Below are 23,118 nucleotides of genomic sequence, written 5' to 3' on the forward strand. Positions count from 1 at the left end.
TTCACCAGATTGATTCCTGGGATGGCAGGACTTTCATATGAAGAAAGTCTGGATAGACTCGGCTTGTACTCGCTGGAATTTAGAAGATTGATGGGGGATCTTATAGAAACTTACAAAATTGTTAAGGGGTTGGACAGGCTAGATGCAGGAAGATTGTTCCCGATGTTGGGGAAGTCCAGAACAAGCGGTCACAGTTTAAGGATAAGGGGGAAGTCTTTTAGGACCGAGATGAGAACGTTTTTTTTCACACAGAGAGTGGTGAATCTGTGGAATTCTCTGCCACAGAAGGTAGTTGAGGCCAGTTCATTGGCTATATTTAAGAGGGAGTTAGATGTGGCCCTTGTGGCGAAAGGGATCAGGGGGTATGGAGAGAAGGCAGGTACGGGATACTGAGTTGGATGATCAGCCACGATCATATTAAATGGCAGTGCAGGCTCGAAGGGCCGAATGGCCTATTCCTGCACCTATTTTCTGTTTCTATGTTGCTATTGCATCCGCTGCTCCAGATGTGAAATTATTTACATCGGCAAAACCAAACGCAGGCTCGGCGATCGCTTCGCTCAACACCTTCGCTCAGTCCGCCTTAACCAACCTGATCTCCCGGTGGCTGAGCACTTCAACTCCCCACCCCACTCCCAGTCTGACCTTTCTGACATGGGCCTCCTCCAGTGTCATAGTGAGGCCCACTGTAAACTGGAGGAACAACACATATTTCGCCTGGGCAGCTTGCAGCCCAGTGGTATGAACATCGACTTCTCCAACTTTGGATAGTTCCTCTGTCCCGCTCTTCCCCTCCCCCTTACCAGATCGCCCACTGTCTTCCTACCTCCACCCATGTCCTTCCTTTGTCCCATCCCCCTGACATCAGTCTGAAGAAGGGTCTCGACCCAAAACGTTGCCCAGTCCTTCTCTCCTGAGATGCTGCCTGACCTGCTGAGTTACTCCAGCATTTTGTGAATAAATCCCTGTGGAGCGGTGCAGGGTTTGGCCCTGCCCCAGTGTGCCTCCATCTCTGCTGCTCCCCCTCCTCACCAAAGACCCCTCTGTTCCTCTCCTGCAGTTCCGTGTGCCAAACCCAGCAGATTCCACAACGGGGAGATTACACCAGATCGACGTTGGTACGCCTACGGAGATGAAGTCACGTTCAGATGTGCCCCTGGATATCGGGTGATCGGCGAGGACAGGGGTCGGTGCAGTGATGATGGGACATTCCACCCATCTCCCCCCCGGTGTGAGAGAGGTAAGCAGCCCGTCCACAACCATGTATGAGGCCATTCAGCCCATCGTGTCTGCTCCTCCATCCAATCACGGGGGATCTATCTCTCCCTCCTAACCCCATTCTCCTGCCTTCTCCCCATAACCCCTGACACCGGCACTAATCAACAATCTATCTATCTCTGCCTCAGAAATACCCCCTGACTTGCCCTCCACAGCCGTCTGTGTCCAAAATTCCACAGATTCTCCACCCTCTGACTCAAGAAATTCCTCCTCATCTTCTTTCTGATGGAACGTCCTTTAATTCTGAGGCTGTGACCTCTAGTCCTAGACTCTCCCACTAGTGGAAACATCCTCTCCACATCCACTCTATCCAGGCCTTTCATTATTCATTAAATTTCAATGAGGTCCCCCCTCATTCTACTAAACTCCAGTGAGTACAGGCCCAGTGCTGTCAAACGCTCATCATAGGTTAACCCATTCATTCCTGGGATCATTCTTGTAAACCTCCTCTGAACCCCCACTAGAGCCAGCACATTCTTCCTCAGATACGGGGCCCAGACTGCAAAAAGTCTATCCCCTTCTCCCAATTCCTCCGTCTACGCTGCATCTGCGCCCGGGATGAGGTGTTTCACACTAGGGCATCAGAGATGTCCTCATTCTTCAGGAAACGGGGCTTCCCCTCTTCCATTATAGATGAGGCTCTCACTAGGGTCTCTTCTACATCCCGCAGCTCCGCTCTTGCTCCCCCTCCCCCCATTCGTAACAAGGACAGAATCCCCCTCGTTCTCACCTTCCACCCCACCAGCCAGCGTATCCAACAAATCATCCGCCAACATTTCCGTCACCTACAACGGGACCCCACCACTGGCCACATCTTCCCATCCCCTCCCCTTTCTGCGTTCCACAGAGACCGCTCCCTCTGTCGCAGGCATATTTCGCCTGGGCAGTTTGCAGCCCAGTGCTATGAACATTGACTTCTCCAACTTTAAATAGTTCCTCTGTCCCTCTCTTCCCCTCCCCCTTCCCAGATCTCCCTCTATCTTCCTGTCTCCACCTATATCCTTCCTTTGTCGCACCCCCCTGACATCAGTTTGAAGAAGGGTCTCGACCCGAAACGTCGCCCAGTCCTTCTCTCCTGAGATGCTGCCTGACCTGCTGAGTTACTCCAGCATTTTGTGAATAAATCCCTGTGGAGCGGTGCAGGGTTTGGCCCTGCCCCAGTGTGCCTCCATCTCTGCTGCTCCCCCTCCTCACCAAAGACCCCTCTGTTCCTCTCCTGCAGTTACGTGTGCCAGACCCAGCAGTTTCCACAACAGAGACATTACACCAGATCGACGTTGGTACGCCTGCGGAGATGAAGTCACGTTCAGCTGTGCCACTGGATATCGGGTGATCGGCGAGGACAAGGGTCGGTGCAGTGATGATGGGACATTCCACCCATCTCCCCCTTGGTGTGAGAGAGGTAAGCAGCCCGTCCACAACCATGTATGAGGCCATTCAGCCCGTCTCCCCCTGGTGTGAGAGAGGTAACAGCCCGTCCACGGCTCTGAGAGAATTAAAGGCGTTTCCCTCTGGAGCTGGAACCCTCTCTTCCAGCCGTCTGAGCCCCTGCCCGACCCCTTCCTCGCCCCCTCCCCCGCCCCGTACCCGCCCACACCCTCCCCACCCCCTCCCCACCCCTTCGCCACCCCCTGCCCCGCCCCCGCCCATCCCCCTTCCAGCCCCCTCCCACCCCCTGCCCACTCTGTGACTCTATGAAGAGCCTGTTTCCACACTGTATCACTCTGTGACTCTATGAAGGGCCTGTTTCCACACTGTATCACTCTGTGACTCTATGACTCTACTTTTCAACGTAGAACCCAGTCCATCGAGAATCCTCACAATCCGGGATCTGATGAAGGTGATCGTCCCTAAGGCCCGTGACATCCTGGAAGAGATGAAATCCATCATCAAACTGGAACGACAGCTCCTCCAGAAGGAAGAGACCGTCTCTGCAAACTTCCGAGAGATTTTCCAACACTTTGAACAGTTTGTTAACAGCACACACATCATTTACTAACTCGAGCTTTGCAGTTGTTATTTTTTCTGCAAACTTGCTCTTCATAACAATTCCCCAGATCGATTCTAGAAACTTGTGAAGTCTTAAATTCTTATCTACTGAAATAAAGTTGGACCTGAGAGGGTTGTTTTGATTTTTTTCGCTTATTTCCATTAAGTTTCGTTCAGAGATACAACAGGGAAACAGAAACATAGACAATAGGTGCAGGAGGAGGCCATTCAGCCCTTCGAGCCAGCACCGGCATTCAATATGATCATGGCTGATCATCCACAATCAGTACCCCGTTCCTGCTTTCTCCCCATATCCCTTGATTCCGTTAGCCCTAAGAGCTAAATCTAACTCTCTCTTGAAAACATCCAGTGAATTGGCCTCCACTGCCTTCTGTGGCAGAGAATTCCACAGATTTACAACTCTCTGGGTTTATCTGACAACCGTTCGGCCCACCGCGACGGTGTTGACCAGTGATCACCCCGTACACTACCCTACACACACTAGGGACAATTTACATTTTATACCAAGCCAAAGAAACTCCAACCCCGCACGTGTGTGGAGTGTGGTATGTTCTGGCTGTCATGGCGTGTAGTTGTAGGCAAGACACAGCGGCCAAGGAGGGAGAGGGGTCAGGCCCCTAAAGCACTGGCCTCTGAACCAGGTTTTGTACACAAAATGAACTTGGGAGATCTGTCCTGGACCTGTTGTCCAATGGGAATCTTCAATGGGAAAACCTGCGCTGGGCAAATGCACCTCTCTGCATTTCAGTAGCCAGACCCTCGGCTCAGGGGTTGGTGAGGACAGGCGGGCTGGGGGCAGGCTGGAGGGTGGGGTCAGGGCTAGGGGAGAGGGGGAGGTGTGCGGAGGGGAGGAGAGGGGGAGGGGGGAGACGTGCGAGAGGGAGAAGAGGGGTGAGATGTGCAGAGGGGAGAAAAGGGAGAGGGGATCAGATATGGGGAGGGGGGAGATGTGGAGTTGTGAGGGTGGGGGAGAGGACAGGTGGTGAAGGAGGCATCTCGCATTGGACCTCGTTGCCGATCAACTGGAATCTGACAATTTACATTCTGCTGCCCCCTATTTCACAACTTGTTCTATGTGACGGACTGGGCTCCATCTACAATGGTGGGGAGTGTGGTGTGTGTGATGGGCTGGGCTACATCTACAATGGTGGGGAGTGTGGTGTGTGTGATGGGCTGGGCTACATCTACAATGGTGGGGAGTGTGGTGTGTGTGATGGGCTGGGCTACATCTACAATGGTGGGGAGTGTGGTGTGTGTGATGGGCTGGGCTCCATCTACAATGGTGGGGAGTGTGGTGTGTGTGATGGGCTGGGCTCCATCTACAACTCTACAATATCTTGTGATGTGGGCACAGCTGTTGTCGGGCGGACACAGCAGTGATGGGGCCGTGCACTCAGACAGCAGCTGCAGTCACTGGAGACCTTGCAATTCGTCATTTTTCTGAGGAAGTTGAGACGTTGCTGTGACTTCTTGACCTCTCCCTCTCTATCTCCCTCTCTCTCTCCCGTCTCGCTCTCTCTTCCCCTCTGTGTCTCTGTCTTTCTCTCTATCTCCGTCTCTCTCTCTCTCTGTCAACCTTCTGCTCTTCCACATTTCACATTCCCACAACCTCCTGTGTCTTTGACGACCCCACCCCACTCTCACAGTGACCAGGTGACCTTGTTTATTGCCTTCCCCATGGTCCTCCCCCCCCCCCCCCAGTTTTGCTCCTGTATTAAATGCTCTTGCAGTAAAAGCCCCCGTATCCGCTGACTGGATCTTGTCGTATGTTGACAGGCTGGAGCGACTGGGCTTGTATTCACTGGAATTTAGAAGGATGAGAGGGGATCTTATCGAAACGTATAAGATTATTAAGGGATTGGACACACTAGAGGCAGGAAGCATGTTCCCGATGTTGGGGGAGTCCAGAACTAGGGGCACAGTTTTAGTAAGCCATTTAGAACGGAGAGGGACAATAGACAATAGGTGCAGGAGGAGGCCATTCGGCCCTTTGAGCCAGCACCGCCATTCAATCTGATCATGGCTGATGAGAAAAAACATTTTCACCCAGTGAGTTGTGAATCTGTGGAATTCTCTGCCTCAGAAGGCAGTGGAGGCCGATTCTCTGGATGCTTTCAAGAGAGAGCTCGATATAGCTCTTAATGATAGCGGAGTCAGGGGGTATGGGGAGAAGGCAGGAACGGGGTACTTACTGATTGTGAATGATCAGTCATGAGCACGGTGAATGGCGGTGCTGGCTCGACGGGCTGAATGGCCTCCTCCTGCACCTATTGTCTAAAAGGGTTCACCCCCCCCCCCCTCTCTGACTTCAGAAATGCCAGCCCGTCTCCGTTCTGACTTGTGAGAGTGAGCAGGCTCGGGCCACTCCACCACACACACACTCTGAACCGTTACCATTGCATTCACTGTTGACAGCATTGCAAACTGTTGAAGACACAACTTCGCTGGAATAGATCACAACATTTATTTTGTTTGAAAAAGCTACAAACTCTTTGCGAGGCACGAAACCAGCAATGCTGGCATCTCGAGTAAAATATCAAAGTGCAGGAGGAACCCAGCGGGTCAGGCAGCATCTGTGGAGGGGATGGACCGGCCGTCTCTCAGGCCGGGACACTTCACCAGACTGATTACAGTTGGGGGTTGGGGGGAGAGGGTGCTGGAAATGAGAGGTGGGGGCAGGACAAAGCCTGGCAGGTGACAGGTGGATACAGGTGAGGGGAGTTGGGTGGACCAAGGCTGGAGGTGGAAGGCAGACAAAAGGTAGTTGTCGTCCTCATTCTTTACAAGAATGATCCCAGGAGTAAGTGAGGGGGATTTGGCTTCCTATTTCCATAACAGGCACTATCACGCGGGCGTTTCTTGTCACATGTGTAACTGCATTCTTTCTGCATATATGACACAGGCAGGTGTCGACATTATACCAAGTGTGAAGTCCGGGCTGGTCAGATCCACCATGAATCATCTCCGTGTCCCACAGGCACCTCCTGCAGCCGACCTTGAAGGCACTGGAGGCATTATCGCAGCAAGAAAGGCAAACTCAATGCTAGCAGTTATATCGAGAGGACTGGAACACAAAATCATGGAACACAAAATGCTGGGGCTGTATAAGGCGCTGGTCAGGCAGCATTTGGAATATTGTGAGCAAATATGGGCCCCATATCGGAGGAAGGATGTGCTGGATCTGGAGAGGGTCCAGAGGAGGTTTACAAGAACGATCCCAGGAATGAGTGGGTTAACATATGACGAGCGTGTGTCGGCACTGGGCCTGTACTCGCTGGAGTTTAGAAGGTTGAGGGGGGACCTCATTGTTCATTACAGAATAATGAAAGGCCTGGACAGAGTGGATGTGGAGAGGATGTTTCCACTGGTGGGTGAGTCTAGGACCAGAGGGCACAGCTTCAGAATTAAAGGGTGCTCTTTTAGAAAGGAGGTGAGGAGGAACTTCTTTAGTCAGAGGGTAGTTAATCTGTGGAACTCACTGCCACAGAAGGCTGTGGAGGCCAAGTCAGTGGATATGTTTAAGGCACAGATAGACAAATTCTTCATTAGATTCAAAAAGCTGGAGTGCCTCAGTGGGGCAGGCAGCATCTCTGGAGGGAAGGAATGGGTGACGTTTTGGGTCGAGAAGAGTCCCGACCCGAAACGCCACTATCCATGTTCTTCGATGATGCTGCCCGTCTTGCTGAGTTACTCCAGCTCTTGTGTCTATCTTTGGTTTAAACCAGCATCTGCAGTTCCTTCCTTGATCAGTGCGGGTGTCAGGGGTTATGGGGAGAAGGCAGGGGAATGGGGTTAGGAGGGAGAGATAGAACAGCAATGGTTGAATGGCGGAGTAGAGTTGATGGGCCGAGTGGCCTAATTCTACTCCTATCACTTGTGAACGTGAGGGGAGAGGAGGGGAGTGAAATGTAGGTAGGTGGGTAGGGAGGGAGGGAGGGAGGGGGGGAGGTGTAGGGAAGTGTAGGGAAGGGGGCAGGCTGGGGGAGGTACAGGGGTTCACCTCCAGAGATGCTGCCTGACCCGCTAGGTTTGTGCTCATAAGGTCATGAGTGATAGGGGTAGAACAGGCCATTCAGCCCATCATGTTTACTCTGCCATTCAATCACGGCTGATCTATCTCTCCCTCCTAACCCCATTCTCATGCTTACTCCCCATAACCTCTGACACCCGCACTAATCAAGAATCTATCTCTGCCTTAAATATATCCACTGACTTGTGGCCTCCACAGCCCGCTGTGGCAAAGAATCCCACAGATTAACCGCCCTCTGACGAAGGGAATTCCTCATCTCCTTCCCAATAGAAGCGTTTCCCAATTGCCCTCTGCCACACATCTCATCCATGAATTTCCCTCCTGGGATAAATAAAGTTCTATTGTTTCGTTAACAGAGGACTGGGACATCCCTCAGATGAACCGGACACACGGCTGGGCTCAGAGATCATGGGTTCAGCGGCATCTAGGCTTCCTCTTTTGGCAACTTTGTAGGATCTAAATAGAGAGAAAAATGATACAACTAATGGCAATGTAGAATGTGGTGAACACCCCAACCAGTCCAACCCTGACAATGCTTTGTGATGCTCTGTCTCTCAGCAGCTTTATATCAGAGGGATGGGCAGGGGAATCCTGGGGTCCAAGTCCATAACTCCACATCTTCCCACCTAATGGGGAGACCAGGACTGCACGCAACACTCCAACGTCCTATAAAGCTGCATCATGACTATCCGAGCAGGGGAGTGGGCCGGTATCCAGCTGTGCTGTCACTTGTCCAGATGTGGAGGGGCAGTATCCAGCTGTGGGGCTGGTGTCCAGATGTGCATGGGCCATGGACAGCTGTGGCACATATCCAGCTGTCGGGGGTATCCAGCTGTGCAGAGGTGGTATCCAGCTGTGGGAGGTGATGTCCAGCTGTGGGGCAGACCTGCGTTCAGCTACAGATGGGAGGGGCCAGCATCCAGATGTGGGGAGGGGCCGGTCCAGCTGCGGAGTGGCTGTATCCAGATGTGGGAGGGGCATCCAGCTGTGGGTAGTGGCCATAACAAGCTGTAGGGAGGGGGTATCCAGATGTAGGAGGGGGGTCATGTCCAGCTGTGGGGCACATCTGCATTCAGCTACAGACTAGTTAGTCCAGATGTGCGGCTGGTCCAGCTGCAGTTGGGCAGTCCAGCTGTGGAACGTAAACACTGGAAACACAACGTCACATTAAGGATCCAGTCACTCCGTGCTGGGGTCGGGTAATCAGAACGTTTGACCAATGTTTTGCTGAAGAGTATTTATTGTCGAGGCCACTGGTGATAATTGCCGACTTCCCCCTAAACAGCGGCGTCAGATCCTCCACCAGTAACCGGTGGGATGGTGCTGGCTTCTAGTTTACTTTAGTTTAGAGATACAGCGCGGAAACAGACCCTCCAGCCAACCGAGTCCGCGCCGACCAGCGATCCCCGCACACTGACACTATCCTACACACACTAGGGACAATTTACATTCATACCAAGCCAATTAATCTCCAAACCTGCACGTCTTTGGAGTGTGGGAGGAAACCGGAGTTCTTGGAGAAAACCCACGCAGGTGATGGGGAGAACGTACAAACTCCGTACAGACAGCGCCCGTAGTCGGGATGGAACCCGGGTCTCTGGCGCTGTGAGGCAGCAGCTCTACCCGCTGCACCAGCGTCACATCTTCACGTCTACTATTCCATCACAGTCCTGAACTCTCCCTTGCGCAAGGCTGAAGGGTGTCCGTGTGGGCGAGGGGTGGTGGGGGGAAAGGGACAGGGTGGGACGGAGGGAGGGACAGAGTGAGGATCTGTGTACGACTCGGTTAGCGCAAGCTCTTACCGCCACTTGCAGCTGTGGTACTGGTCTGGTGGGCACTTTGCTCAACGTCGATCTCTAGACGGTGAAAGTCAAGGGTTAGTGGTTCGATTGCTCGCTGACATGATTAGACACAGCCCCACATCCCACGCAAAGTCAAGTCCACTTTGGGGCAAACCAGAGTCTGCCCCGATCCTACACTTGGACAAGCCCCAACCTTGGGATGTCCCAGCTGCCTGCAGATCACAGCCGGGACGCAGTGTGGTGGGGCTAACCTCACTGTGGAGCCTCTCTCCCCACCCTTATAGTCTACTGAGACAGAGCTAACCATGCCCTGGGAATCTGACCACAGAGCAGGTGACCATTCGGCCCATCGATCCACTGCTGACCAGACCCGCGCTGACCACACGACTCTGAAGCTTGCCACTCTACCCCCCTCCCCCCCCCCCACACATCCCCCCCCACACCTCCCCCCTCCCCCCCACACCTCCCCCCTCCCCCCCACACCTCCCCCTCCCACACCTCCCCCCCCACACCTCCCCCCCCCCCACACCTCTCCCCCACACCTCCCCCCCTAAAGTCTAATGTCCTGTAGATAGGCATCATGGTTGGGGCGGAGGAGATGGGCGGAAGGGCCCGTGCCTGTGCCATTACACGCTGTGCTTCTATCACCTGTACAGTTGGGAGCGGGCGAGCTCCAGTGCCCAGTGTGGGTGCAGGAAATGGTTCCGTCTCCAGTCAAGGTGTAGCCCGGATCACAGGAATAATGGGCCTGTTGTCCGTACGTGCACTCTTCTTGCGGCCGCACAGTGCCATTGGCCACTGGTGGTGGAGGGCCACACCACGTTACTGTAAGACAGGCACGTCACAAGTTTTAGAAACATAGAAAATAGGTGCAGGAGGAGGCCATTCGGCACTTCGAGCCAGCACCGCCATTCATTCTGATCATGGCTGATCGTCCATAATCATTAACCCATGCCTGCCTTCTCCCCATATCCCTTGATTCTACTAGCCCCTAGAGCTCTATCTAACTATCTCTTAAATCCATCCAGTGATTTGGCCTCCACTGCCCTCTGTGGCAGAGAATTCCACAAATTCACAACTCTCTGGATGAAAATGTTTCTTCTCACCTCAGTTTTAAATGACCTCCCTTTCATTCTAAGACTGTGGCCCCTGGTTCTGGACTCGCCCAACATTGGGAACATTTTTCCTGCATCTAGCTTGTCCAGTCAATAGACAATAGACAATAGGTGCAGGAGTAGGCCATTCAGCCCTTCGAGCCAGCACCGTCATTCAATGCGATCATGGCTGATCACTCTCAATCAGTACCCCGTTCCTGCCTTCTCCCCATACCCCCTCACTCCGCTATCCTTAAGAGCTCTATCCAGCTCTCTCTTGAAAGCATCCAACGAACTGGCCTCCACTGCCTTCTGAGGCAGAGAATTCCACACCTTCACCACTCTCTGACTGAAAAAGTTCTTCCTCATCTCCGTTCTAAATGGCCTACCCCTTATTCTTAAACTGTGGCCCCTTGTTCTGGACTCCCCCAACATTGGGAACATGTTTCCTGCCTCTAATGTGTCCAATCCCCTAATTATCTTATATGTTTCAATAAGATCCCCCCTCATCCTTCTAAATTCCAGTGTATACAAGCCCAATCGCTCCAGCCTTTCAACATACGACAGTCCCGCCATTCCGGGAATTAACCTAGTGAACCTACGCTGCACGCCCTCCATAGCAAGAATATCCTTCCTCAAATTTGGAGACCAAAACTGCACACAGTACTCCAGGTGCGGTCTCACCAGGGCCCGGTACAACTGTAGAAGGACCTCTTTGCTCCTATACTCAACTCCTCTTGTTACGAAGGCCAACATTCCATTGGCTTTCTTCACTGCCTGCTGTACCTGCATGCTTCCTTTCATTGACTGATGCACCAGGACACCCAGATCTCGTTGAACTCCCCCTCCTCCTAACTTGACACCATTCAGATAATAATCTGCCTTTCTATTCTTACTTCCAAAGTGAATAACCTCACACTTATCTACATTAAACTGCATCTGCCATGTATCCGCCCACTCACACAACCTGTCCAAGTCACCCTGCAGCCTTATTGCATCTTCCTCACAATTCACACTACCCCCCAACTTAGTATCATCTGCAAATTTGCTAATGGTACTTTTAATCCCTTCGTCCAAGTCATTAATGTATATCGTAAATAGCTGGGGTCCCAGCACCGAACCTTGCGGTACCCCACTGGTCACTGCCTGCCATTCCGAAAGGGACCCATTTATCCCCACTCTTTGCTTTCTGTCTGTCAACCAATTTTCTATCCATGTCAGTACCCTACCCCCAATACCATGTGCCCTAATTTTGCCCACTAATCTCCTATGTGGGACCTTGTCGAAGGCTTTCTGAAAGTCGAGGTACACCACATCCACTGACTCTCCCTTGTCAATTTTCCTAGTTACATCCTCAAAAAATTCCAGTAGATTTGTCAAGCATGATTTCCCCTTCGTAAATCCATGCTGACTCGGAATGATCCCGTTACTGCTATCCAAATGCTCAGCAATTTCGTCTTTTATAATTGACTCCAGCATCTTCCCCACCACTGATGTCAGACTAACTGGTCTATAATTACCCGTTTTCTCTCTCCCTCCTTTCATAATTTTATATTTTTCTATAAGATCCCCTCTCGTCCTTCTAAACTCCAGCGAATACAAGCCCAGTCTTTCTAATCTTTCCTCATATGACCGTCCCGCCAACCCAGGGCTCAATCTTGTGAACCTACGCTGCACTGCCTCAATTGCAAGGATGCCCTTCCTCAAATTAGGAGACAAGTATTAGGAGTAGAATTAGGCCATTCGGCCCATCAACTCTACTCCACCATTCAATCATGGCTGACCTATCTCTCCCTCCTAACCCCATTCTCCTGCCTTCTCTCCATAACCCGACACCCGCACGAATCAGGAACCTGTCTACCTCTGCCTTAAATATCTCCACTGACGAGGTGAGAGCAGGCTCACTAACCCATTACAGGAAGGGTGTGGAGGCTTTGGAAAGGGGGCAGAGCAGTTGATGAGAACAGTGCCTGAATTAGGGGCTGGTAGCGACAGGGAGAGTTTGCACAGATCAGCTTCTTATTCACAACTTCTAGGAGTAGTATTAGGCCACTCAGCCCATCGAGTCTCCTCCGCCATTCAATCATGGCTGATCTCTGCCTCCTATCCCATTTTCCTGCCTTCTCCCCATAACCCTTGACACATGTTGTAAACAAGAATCTCTCTCTCTCTCTCTCTCTCTCTCTCTCTCTCTCTCTACGGAGAAGCTGAGAGCACACTCGAGGTTCAGTTGTGCGCGTTTGATTCTAGGTTTAGAGGGGATGATGGTGATGAATGCAGGGCTGTAGGCGATGACTGAGGTACTTGTTCTATTCATTGTTTACCAAATATATTTCTCCAAACATAACGCCCAAAACACTGATACAATGTGTTAACTGCTGAGATCACAGCATAGATCTCTGCAGCACGGCACTGCTTACATCTTGGTCACCGACCTGAAACATGAACTATTTCTCTCTCCACACATGCTGTTTGTATGTCAGACTTTCAACATCAGCAATATTTACTTTCCAATGTGCCCGTAAACAATAGCAACGATGGATCTCATTTAGAAATGTGAGCAGTATTTCTTTTACTCGAATCACAAAAGCTCAACTTTTAACGAGTTTGCTGGAGTTAAGAGCAGCAAGCCACTGAAACGCAATGTTTACTCTGAATTGCCTTTCACTGCAGATGCAGCTCTAGCCTCTAGTTTAGGAATGGTTCACTCACCACGTTTGCAGGTGAGCGGCGAGGGTACAAATTCACCGCTCCCTCCACATTTAATGACACTCTCGCCATCCATCACATAACCATCACTGCAGGTGAAGGAGATTGTGTCCTCGTATCTATATACAGGACCAAATCCTGCTGCGATGTTGACATGTTCAGAAAGCTTGGGCAGCTGACATTTAATATCTAATTGAAGAACAAAGCGTGTGTTTCTACCGGACATCCAAAAGCAATGAAAAGCATCCAGATCCATTCATGACATTATCGAAGTACCAAAAACAAAAGCTGAAGCTGACAAACGGACCCAGGAAGATTAACCCTTTGACAGTCACACATTAGTCATCCGTGTGAAGGAATCTCAGACATGCGATAAATTTACAGGGATCTCCTGATGTCTGGCACAAAAGCCCGTCTGATTCCCGTGGAAGTCCATTAGTTGTAGGAGCAGAATTAGGCCATTCAGCCCACAGATCTACTCCACCATTCTATCATTGCCGATCTTCCTTTCCCTCTGGACCCCCTTCTCCTGCCTTCTCGCCATAACCCCCGACACCCGTACTACTTAAGAATCTATCCACCTCTGCCCTAAAAATACCCATTAACAGCCTCCACAGCCGTGTGCGGCAATGAATTCCAGATTAATCACCCTCTGACGAAAGTAATTCCTCTTCATTTCCTTCTTAAAGATACGTCCTTTCATTCTCAGGCTGTGGACCCTGGTCCTACTCTCTTCTTCTTAGGCCCCCTCGGGCATGGCTGACCATGGGTGGTCCTACTCTCCCACTAGTGGAAACATCCTCTCCACTCCATCCGGGCCTTTCACTATTCAGTAGGTTTCAATGAAATCTCATGCTTCTAAATTCCAACGAGTACAGACCCTGTGCCGTCAAACTTTCATCATGTTAACCAACTCATTCCTGGGATCATTCTTGTAAACCTCCTCTGAACCCTCTCCAGACCCAGCATATCCTTCCTCAGATATGGGGCCCAAATCTGCTCACAACACTCCAAATGTGCTCTGACCATTGCCTTATAAAGCCTCAGTATTACATCCCTGTTTTTGTATTCCAGTAAAGTTAGGAGTGTTTAATTGCCACATGTACCGGCAACGGAACAATTAAATTGGTTCTTGCTGCAACTTTACAGGCATGATAATGTAAATAAATATATATATAAATCAATCATAGTAAATGAATAGTCTGAAGACTAGGTCTAACCAGACCATGGTAGTACAGAACCAAAGCACACAGACTGAAGCCTATGGTTGATGATTGTTGTCGAAGGAAGCTTGTGGTTCATACTGTGCCGTCTTCAAGAGCTTGATGTTCTCTAAATCTCTGTAAAGCGTCTTTGAGTATATGAAAAGCGATATATAAATAAAATACATTATTATTATTATTACAGGGAAGCAGCAGCTCCCCAATCTGGAAGTCACTGTTTTTGGTCCCCCACACCCTTTTCCCGATGGTAGTGGTGAGATGGGAGAGTGTGGCCAGGGTGTTCTGGGTCTTTGATATTAGCTGCCTATTTGAGGTAGCGCTTCCTGTCGATCGCTTTGCTGGTGGGGAGGTCCATGCCAGAGATGGATCAGGCAATGGCTACCACTCTCTGTAGTCTCCTTTGTACCTGGGGGTTTCAAGCTACTAAACCAGACCATGAAGCAACCAGTCAGAATGCCCTCTCCTGTATACTATCAAACTCAGCATGTATTTCGGTATTGATGAGCATTCTTTGTGATTGCATCAGTGAGCTGGCCCAGGATAGATCTTCAGAGACGTGTACAAAGGAACTTCAACATGTCCACTCTCTCCACAGGTGCCCAGTCAATGAAGGCAGGTTCATGGATCCTCAGCTTTCCCTTCCTGAAGTTAACAATCAACTCTTTGATCTAGCCTACGCTGAGAGCAAGATTGTTGTTCCGGGCCATCCAATCAATTTATCAAGCTCCCTCACGTACTCTGTACACAGAGACATTTTACAGTAAAATTAGCAACTGGGGAAAAGAAATAAAAAATGTAACTGAGGAACAGTTAATGGATTTTAATGCAGATAAGTGCGAAGGTTTGGATTTTGGGAAGTCAAACCAGGGTAGGACATTCACAGTGGATGGTCGGGCCCTGGGGAGTGTTGTAGAGCAGAGGGATCTAGGAGTACACACATATAATTCATTTAAAGTGGCGTCACGGGTAGAGGAGGTGATCAAGGCGGCAATTGGTACATTTGCCTTCATCAATCAGGGTATTGAATATACGATGATAATAACATATCTGTCATACTGCAAGTAAGAATTTTATTGTTCTGTTCGGGACATATGACAATAAAACATTCTTGACTCGAGTTTAGAAGTTGGGATGTTATGTTACAGTTGGATAAGATGTTGGTGAGGTCTCATTTGGAGTATTTCGTTCAGTTTTGGTCACCCTGCTACTGGAAAGGGTGCAGAGAAGATTTACGAGGGTGTTTCCAGGACATGAAGGCCTGAGTTACACGGAGAAGCTGAGCACACTCGAGGTTCAGTTGTACGCGTTTAATTACTGCAGGTGAAGGAGATTGTGTCCTCGTATCTATATACAGGGCCAAATCCTGCTGTGATGTTGACATGTTCAGAAAGCATGGGCTGGTGACATTTAATATCTAATTGAAGAACAAAGCGTGTGTTTCTACCGGACATCCAAAAGCAATGAAAAGCATCCAGATCCATTTTCAACACTAAAATACCGTGAACAAATGCTATTTAATTTTATTTTCAAAACACTTGAATACACACAAAAACATTTAGTTAAACTTAAACAGTTCAAAAAAGCAGTACCATGCACTTACAAACTCCCTCCGCAGAGCTATTAAAAACTATTTTTCAAAATCTTGAAGGGAAAAAAAAAATTAGTTATTACATTTCTAAAATGCAATAATGTCCTAACCCCCTTTGATACAATTGTTATTTATTCAACATTATCCTATCTATAAAGGCGAAGTTTGCTGGGAGCACAATGATCACACCAAAATAGAATTCCCTGCGGCCTCCCACCCCCTGAATCATTTCCCTGCTAAATTGGACATTGTCACCTTTTACCGTGTTAGGACCCATTTGCCAGGTCTTTGCCCACTCCGTTTTCAATTCTCTTTGTAGGGAAAACATCGAAAATTCGATCAGGAGATTGCCATTCAACTCTTGGCCATTCAGTGGGATCCCACTGACAAACGTAGTTAATGTATAATCATTTCATCCAGCACAGGGAAGGTGTGGTGAAAGCACGTGCGAACTCCACACAGGGGGTACGCATGTGTGAACTCTGCCTCTTAACAACTATGTTTCCTATCAAATTTTGCAACTATACTTTCACTTTTAGTTTAGATTTAGCTCTTCAGGCTAAAGGAATCAAGGGATATGGGGAAAAGCAGGAACGGGGTACTGATTTTGGATGATCAGCTATGGCGGTGCTGGGCCGAAGGGCCGAACAGCCTACTCCTGCACCTATTTTTCTATGTTACTCCAGCCAAAACATTTATACAAAATGTAAACAGCGGAGAATGCCACACAGGACCCCATGGCATAGCATTGCTTACATTTTAATAACGTGTAACAGTTCGGTTCAGGAACATGCCCCTCAGCCCACAATAGTCATACAACATGGAAAAGGCCCTTCGACCTAATGCACTTGCTTACCAAGATGCCCCATCTAAGCTCGTCCCACCTGCCCACTCTTGGCACATATCCCTCTAAACCTTTCCTATCCATGTACCTGTCCAAATGTCCTTTAAATGATGCAATGATGCCAAGACCAACTCTTATCTGCCTGCAAGTCATCCATGTCATCACTTCATTCTCCACGTATCCATGTGCCTATCAGAGTCCCTTAAACACCACGATTGCATCTGCCTCCACCGCCACCCCCAGCAGCACACACCTTCTCTGTGTAAAACAAACTTGCTCCACACTTTAAACTTTGCTATTCTCTCTTTAAAGCTGTAGCATTTTCCCCTCCTGAGATAAAGGGTCTGACTGTCTACCCGATGTATTCCTCTCAATTTTATATACTTTAATTAATCAGGTCTCCCCACAACCACTGGCATTCCAGAGAAAGCAGTCCAAGGCTGTCCACTCCATAAATTAGGCATCATTCTTATAAACCTCTCTGCACCCTTTCCAAAGCCTCCACATCCTTCTTGCAATGGGGCAACCAGAATCGCATGCAACACTCCAAATGTGGCCTGACCAAAGTCCTATAAAGCTACATTATGATTTCCTTGCAGTCAATGCCCTGACTCGGAGAGCAAGCAGACCATAGGCCTTCTTTACAAGTTTCTACTTGTGCTGCCACTTTCAGGGAGTTCTGGACCTGGACTCCAAGATCCCTCTGCACATTGACACTGTCTAAGGGTCTTGCCATTAATTGTTCTGCCACACCTCACACTGCTCAGCCCGAAAACCATGTGCCATTTATCTTCCCGCTGTATACTTTGACAGCCTTCCTCACAATCTGCAACATCCAGCAATTTGTGTATCATCTGCAAACTTACTAACCAACTCATCTACATTTATGTAGAAGTTATTTATATGTTTCACAATCAAACACAGGTCCCTGCAGAACACCACAGACTTCCAGCCTGAATACCACCCTTCCACGGAACCGTCTTCCATCAGTAAGCATTTCTGAGTTTGAAAAGTCCGGGAGCAGAGCAAGGACGCCCGTTGGCTGAGCAGTAAAGTAAGTGCTAATCACAGTTCAACAGGCAGTTTAAAAAGAGCGCCAAAAGGAAGTAGTAGTCAGTTTGAAAAGTCCGGGAGCAGAGCAAGGACGCCCGTTGGCTGAGCAGTAAAGTAAGTGCTAATCACAGTTCAACAGGCAGTTTAAGTGAGAAGTCAGGTAAATTGGACAATCAGGCAATTTAAATTGGTGATATAAGCAAGGCTCACAAAAGGGTGCAGCCCTGTTCAGGTGCAGCCCAGTGAGGGAAGTGCCCAGTGAGAAAAGTGCGAGTCTTTGGCTGCGAGTCTTCGGCAAGGAGGCTGAGGTGAGGAGGATACCATTGTTTTAAGCCAGAGCTGGTTATAGGCACAAGGTGATGGCGGAAAAGTTGGTGCGGTGTGTTTCCTGCAGGATGTGGGAAGACAGGGACGTCGCGGGAGCTTCTGGGAGCTACACCTGCAAGAACTGTGTCCAGGTGCAGCTCCTGAAGGGACGTGTGGTGGAGTTGGAGAGGCAGTTGGATGACCTCAGGGCCATCCGGGAATGCGAGAGTTTCCTCGACAGGACCTATTGTGAGGCTGTCACGCCAAGGGTCCAGGTCGAGCGAAGGTGGGAGACTGTTTCCGGGGGGAGTGGACGTGGACTACAGGAGACCCCGGTGGCTGTGCCTATTGCAAATAGGTATACCCTCTTGGGAACTGTCGGGGCAGAAGACGTTTCCAGTCCGAGTGGCGGACCTGTTGGCAAGGATACACGACAGGGGAGACCGAAGTCTGGAAGAGCCGTAGTGGTCGGTGACTCCATAGTCCGAGGGACGGATAGAAGATTCTGTGGCAGCAGGAGGGACTTGAGGATGGTCTGTTGCCTCCCTGGTGCCAGGGTTCAACACATCACAGACCGGCTTCAGAAAATCCTAGCGAGGGAAGGCGATCAACCTGAAGTCGTTGTGCACGTGGGCACGAATGACGTCGGGCGGAAGAGGAAGGAGGTGCTACAGCGGGAGTTTAGAGAGTTGGGAAAAACGCTGAGAAGTAGGACGTCGAAGGTGGTTATCTCTGGACTGCTACCGGTACCTCGTGCTGGTGAGGCCAGGAACAGAGAGATAGAGGGTATGAATTTATGGCTGAGGGACTGGTGCAGAGAGCAGGGATTTAGATTTCTGGACCACTGGGATCTCTTCTGGGCTAGGGGTGACTTGTACAAAAGGGACGGGTTGCATCTTAACAGCAGGGGGACAAACATTCTGGCAGGCAGGTTTGCTAGTGTGACACCTGTGGCTTTAAACTAAGTAGTGGGGGGGAGGGGTTAACAAATTGTGAATATGAAGATGAGGTAAAAGGGAATACAGGAGATATTGCAAAAGACTCTAGGAAGAATGGGAACAGAAGTTCCAGAGCGGAAAAGAAATTAAGGGCAGGGCCAATTGTGAACGATGTGAGAGGGGAGGTAAATACAGAAGTTAAAGTGTTGTACTTAAATGCGCGTAGTATAAAAAATAAAGTGGATGAGCTTGAGGCTCAGTTAGTCATGGGCAAGTATGATGTTGTAGGGATCACTGAGACATGGCTACAAGAGGACCAGGGCTGGGAACTGAATATTCAGGGGTACACAACGTATAGAAAAGACAGACAGGTGGGCAGAGGGGGTGGGGTTGCTCTGATGGTAAGGAATGATATTCATTCCCTTGCAAGGGGTGACATAGAATCAGGAGATGTTGAATCAGTATGGATAGAAATGAGAAATTGTAAGGGTAAAAAGACCCTAATGGGAGTTATCTATAGGCCCCCAAACAGTAGCCTCGACTTAGGGTGCAAGTTAAATCAGGAGATAAAATTGGCGTGTCAAAAATGTAATGCTACGGTGGTTATGGGAGATTTCAACATGCAGGTAGACTGGGAAAATCAGGTTGGAAATGGACCCCAGGAAAGAGAGTTTGTAGAGTGCCTTCGAGATGGATTCTTAGAACAGCTTGTACTGGAGCCTACCAGGGAGAAGGCAATTCTGGATTTAGTGTTGTGTAATGATCCTGATCTGGTAAGGGGACTAGAGGTAAAAGAGCCATTAGGAGGCAGTGATCACAACATGATAAGTTTTACTCTGCAAATGGAAAGGCAGAAGGGAAAATCGGAAGTGTCGGTATTGCAGTATAGCAAAGGGGATTACAGAGGCATGAGGCGGGAGCTGGCCAAAATTGATTGGAAGGAGGCCCTAGCAGGGAAGACGGTAGAACAGCAATGGCAGGTATTCCTGGGAATAATGCAGAGGTTGCAGGATCAATTTATTCCAAAGAGGTGGAAAGACTCTAAGGGGAGTAAGAGACACCTGTGGCTGACAAGGGAAGTCAGGGACAGCATAAAAATTAAGGAGAGGAAGTATAACATAGCAAAGAAGAGTGGGAAGACAGAGGATTGGGACTCTTTTAAAGAGCAACAAAAGTTAACTAAAAAGGCAATACGAGGAGAAAAGATGAGGTACGAGGGTAAACTAGCCAATAATATAAAGGAGGATAGCAAAAGTTTTTTTAGGTACGTGAAGAGGAAAAAAATAGTCAAGGCAAATGTGGGTCCCTTGAAGACAGAAGCAGGGGAATTTATTATGGGGAACAAAGAAATGGCAGACGAGTTAAACCGTTACTTTGGATCTGTCTTCACTGAGGAAGATACACACAATCTCCCAAATGTTCTAGGGGCTGGAGAACCTAGGGTGATGGAGGAACTGAAGGAAATCCACATTAGGCAGGAAATGGTTTTGGGTAGACTGATGGGACTGAAGGCTGATAAATCCCCAGGGCCTGATGGTCTGCATCCCAGAGTACTTAAGGAGGTGGCTCTAGAAATAGTGGAAGCATTGGAGATCATTTTTCAATGTTCTATAGATTCAGGATCAGTTCCTGTGGATTGGAGAATAGCAAATGTTATCCCACTTTTTAAGAAAGGAGGGAGAGAGAAAACGGGTAATTATAGACCAGTTAGTCTGACATCAGTGGTGGGGAAAATGCTGGAGTCAATTATAAAAGACGAAATTGCTGAGCATTTGGATAGCAGTAACGGGATCGTTCCGAGTCAGCATGGATTTACGAAGGGGAAATCATGCTTGACAAATCTACTGGAATTTTTTGAGGATGTAACTAGGAAAATTGACAAGGGAGAGTCAGTGGATGTGGTGTACCTCGACTTTCAGAAAGCCTTCGACAAGGTCCCACATAGGAGATTAGTGGGCAAAATTAGGGCACATGGTATTGGGGGTAGGGTACTGACATGGATAGAAAATTGGTTAACAGACAGAAAGCAAAGAGTGGGGATAAATGGGTCCCTTTCGGAATGGCAGGCAGTGACCAGTGGGGTACCGCAAGGTTCGGTGCTGGGACCCCAGCTATTTACGATATACATTAATGACTTAGACGAAGGGATTAAAAGTACCATTAGCAAATTTGCAGATGATACTAAGTTGGGGGGTAGTGTGAATTGTGAGGAAGATGCAATAAGGCTGCAGGGTGACCTGGACAGGTTGTGTGAGTGGGCGGATACATGGCAGATGCAGTTTAATGTAGATAAGTGTGAGGTTCTTCACTTTGGAAGTAAGAATAGAAAGGCAGATTATTATCTGAATGGTGTCAAGTTAGGAGGAGGGGGAGTTCAACGAGATCTGGGTGTCCTAGTGCATCAGTCAATGAAAGGAAGCATGCAGGTTCAGCAGGCAGTGAAGAAAGCCAATGGAATGTTGGCCTTCGTAACAAGAGGAGTTGAGTATAGGAGCAAAGAGGTCCTTCTACAGTTGTACCGGGCCCTGGTGAGACCGCACCTGGAGTACTGTGTGCAGTTTTGGTCTCCAAATTTGAGGAAGGATATTCTTGCTATGGAGGGCGTGCAGCGTAGGTTCACTAGATTAATTCCCGGAATGGCGGGACTGTCGTATGTTGAAAGGCTGGAGCGATTGGGCTTGTATACACTGGAATTTAGAAGGATGAGGGGGGATCTTATTGAAACATATAAGATAATTAGGGGATTGGACACATTAGAGGCAGATAACATGTTCCCAATGTTGGGGGAGTCCAGAACAAGGGGCCACAGTTTGAGAATAAGGGGTAGGCCATTTAGAACGGAGATGAGGAAGAACTTTTTCAGTCAGAGGGTGGTGAAGGTGTGGAATTCTCTGCCTCAGAAGGCAGTGGAGGCCAGTTCGTTGGATGCTTTCAAGAGAGAGCTGGATAGAGCTCTTAAGGATAGCGGAGTGAGGGGGTATGGGGAGAAGGCAGGAACGGGGTACTGATTGATAGTGATCAGCCATGATCGCATTGAATGGCGGTGCTGGCTCGAAGGGCTGAATGGCCTACTCCTGCACCTATTGTCTATTGTCTATTGTCTATTGAATCCTGATCAGCAACCCGAAACATTGACCATTTCTTTCTCCATGCATGCATTATGGATTTCTGACGCTGCATTTCCCTCCCCCACACTCCCTTTTAATGCATCCATAAACCATGGCAATGACAGATGTTATTTGATAACATGACCAGTATTTCTCACAATAGAAAGCATTTCTAGGAGTGAAGAGTAAAGCATGTAAACACAATGTTTATTCGGAATTGCCTACCAATGTAGATCCAACTCCATCCTCTAGTGTAGGAATGGTCCACTCACCTCGTTTGCAGGTGGGCAGTGAGGGTACAAATTCACTATTCTCGTTACATTTAATGACACTCTCGCCGAATATCACATAACCATCATTACAGCGGTAGGTGATTTCATGACCGTACGGATATGAATCAGCAAATCCTCCTATCATCCGGCCATTCTCAGGAACCTTGGGATTCGGACATTTTACAACTGATAAAGAAACAAACATTTGTTATACTGAGCATCTTAAAGCATTCAAATGCAGGCAGACCCATTTACGACAGTATTAAAAGAAGAATAGAAAGTTACGTTTTTTTAAATTAATTTTGTAGCCAAAATACTTCAATACACATAAATATTGAACTAAACTAAAACAGTTCAAAGAGCAGCAAATGATATTTTCCGAGTCCCAACTGCAAGTGCAGACTCAGTCCAGCTAATGTGAAGCGTTATGGTGGGTCTTGTCTCTCTACATCTTTCACAGTTCAACCACGCAAAATTGGACGAGGAGGAATAGTCTCATTTTCCCCACGTTGCCACATGAGCAGATGGTAGAACAACACATCACACGTCTGAAAATGATTTCTTTCCATCGATGCATGATTGGCTGGGTGTTTCCAGCGTTTTTTCCCCCAGTTTTCCAGCATTTGCTGTTCATATTTCTGGTGGGCAACATATCTTAAGCCAGCCACAACTACACAAAAGATTGTAAAAAGCGGTGAACATTGCCAGTCCACCACAGGTACAGACCTCCACACCATCGAAGGGATCGACACGAGCCACTGCCTCAATCTCAGACTATGAATGCCAGCCAGTTATTGCTGTCTGACCAGAAGAATATCTCTAGCACTTCCAATATCCAACGTGTGTTATTTTGCTTTAGAATCA

General features: G+C 48.8%; 2 protein-coding genes across 2 annotated transcripts in view; one reads left to right on the forward strand and one right to left on the reverse strand.

Moving 5' to 3' along the window:
* The window catches only part of LOC144605181 (C4b-binding protein alpha chain-like), a 39,077-nt gene extending 35,679 nt beyond the window's left edge, over window positions 1–3,398 (forward strand). The window contains exons 11-13 of the mRNA XM_078420270.1: window positions 1,061–1,240; window positions 2,501–2,680; window positions 3,075–3,398. Coding sequence (XP_078276396.1) covers window positions 1,061–1,240; window positions 2,501–2,680; window positions 3,075–3,277 — 563 coding nt within the window. The 3' untranslated portion in view covers window positions 3,278–3,398. The remainder of the gene's footprint in view (window positions 1–1,060; window positions 1,241–2,500; window positions 2,681–3,074) is intronic.
* A 2,335-nt stretch (window positions 3,399–5,733) lies between these two features.
* The window catches only part of LOC144605185 (C4b-binding protein alpha chain-like), a 78,276-nt gene continuing 60,891 nt past the window's right edge, over window positions 5,734–23,118 (reverse strand). Inside the window, exons 3-7 of the mRNA XM_078420279.1 lie at window positions 22,255–22,440; window positions 12,927–13,112; window positions 9,769–9,945; window positions 9,121–9,174; window positions 5,734–7,774 (exon numbers count right to left, since the gene is read on the reverse strand). Of these exons, the coding sequence (XP_078276405.1) occupies window positions 7,743–7,774; window positions 9,121–9,174; window positions 9,769–9,945; window positions 12,927–13,112; window positions 22,255–22,440 (635 nt within the window). The 3' untranslated portion in view covers window positions 5,734–7,742. The remainder of the gene's footprint in view (window positions 7,775–9,120; window positions 9,175–9,768; window positions 9,946–12,926; window positions 13,113–22,254; window positions 22,441–23,118) is intronic.

This window comes from Rhinoraja longicauda, chromosome 24 (genome assembly GCF_053455715.1).
Source record: "Rhinoraja longicauda isolate Sanriku21f chromosome 24, sRhiLon1.1, whole genome shotgun sequence".
Taxonomy (NCBI): Eukaryota; Metazoa; Chordata; class Chondrichthyes; order Rajiformes; family Arhynchobatidae; genus Rhinoraja; species Rhinoraja longicauda.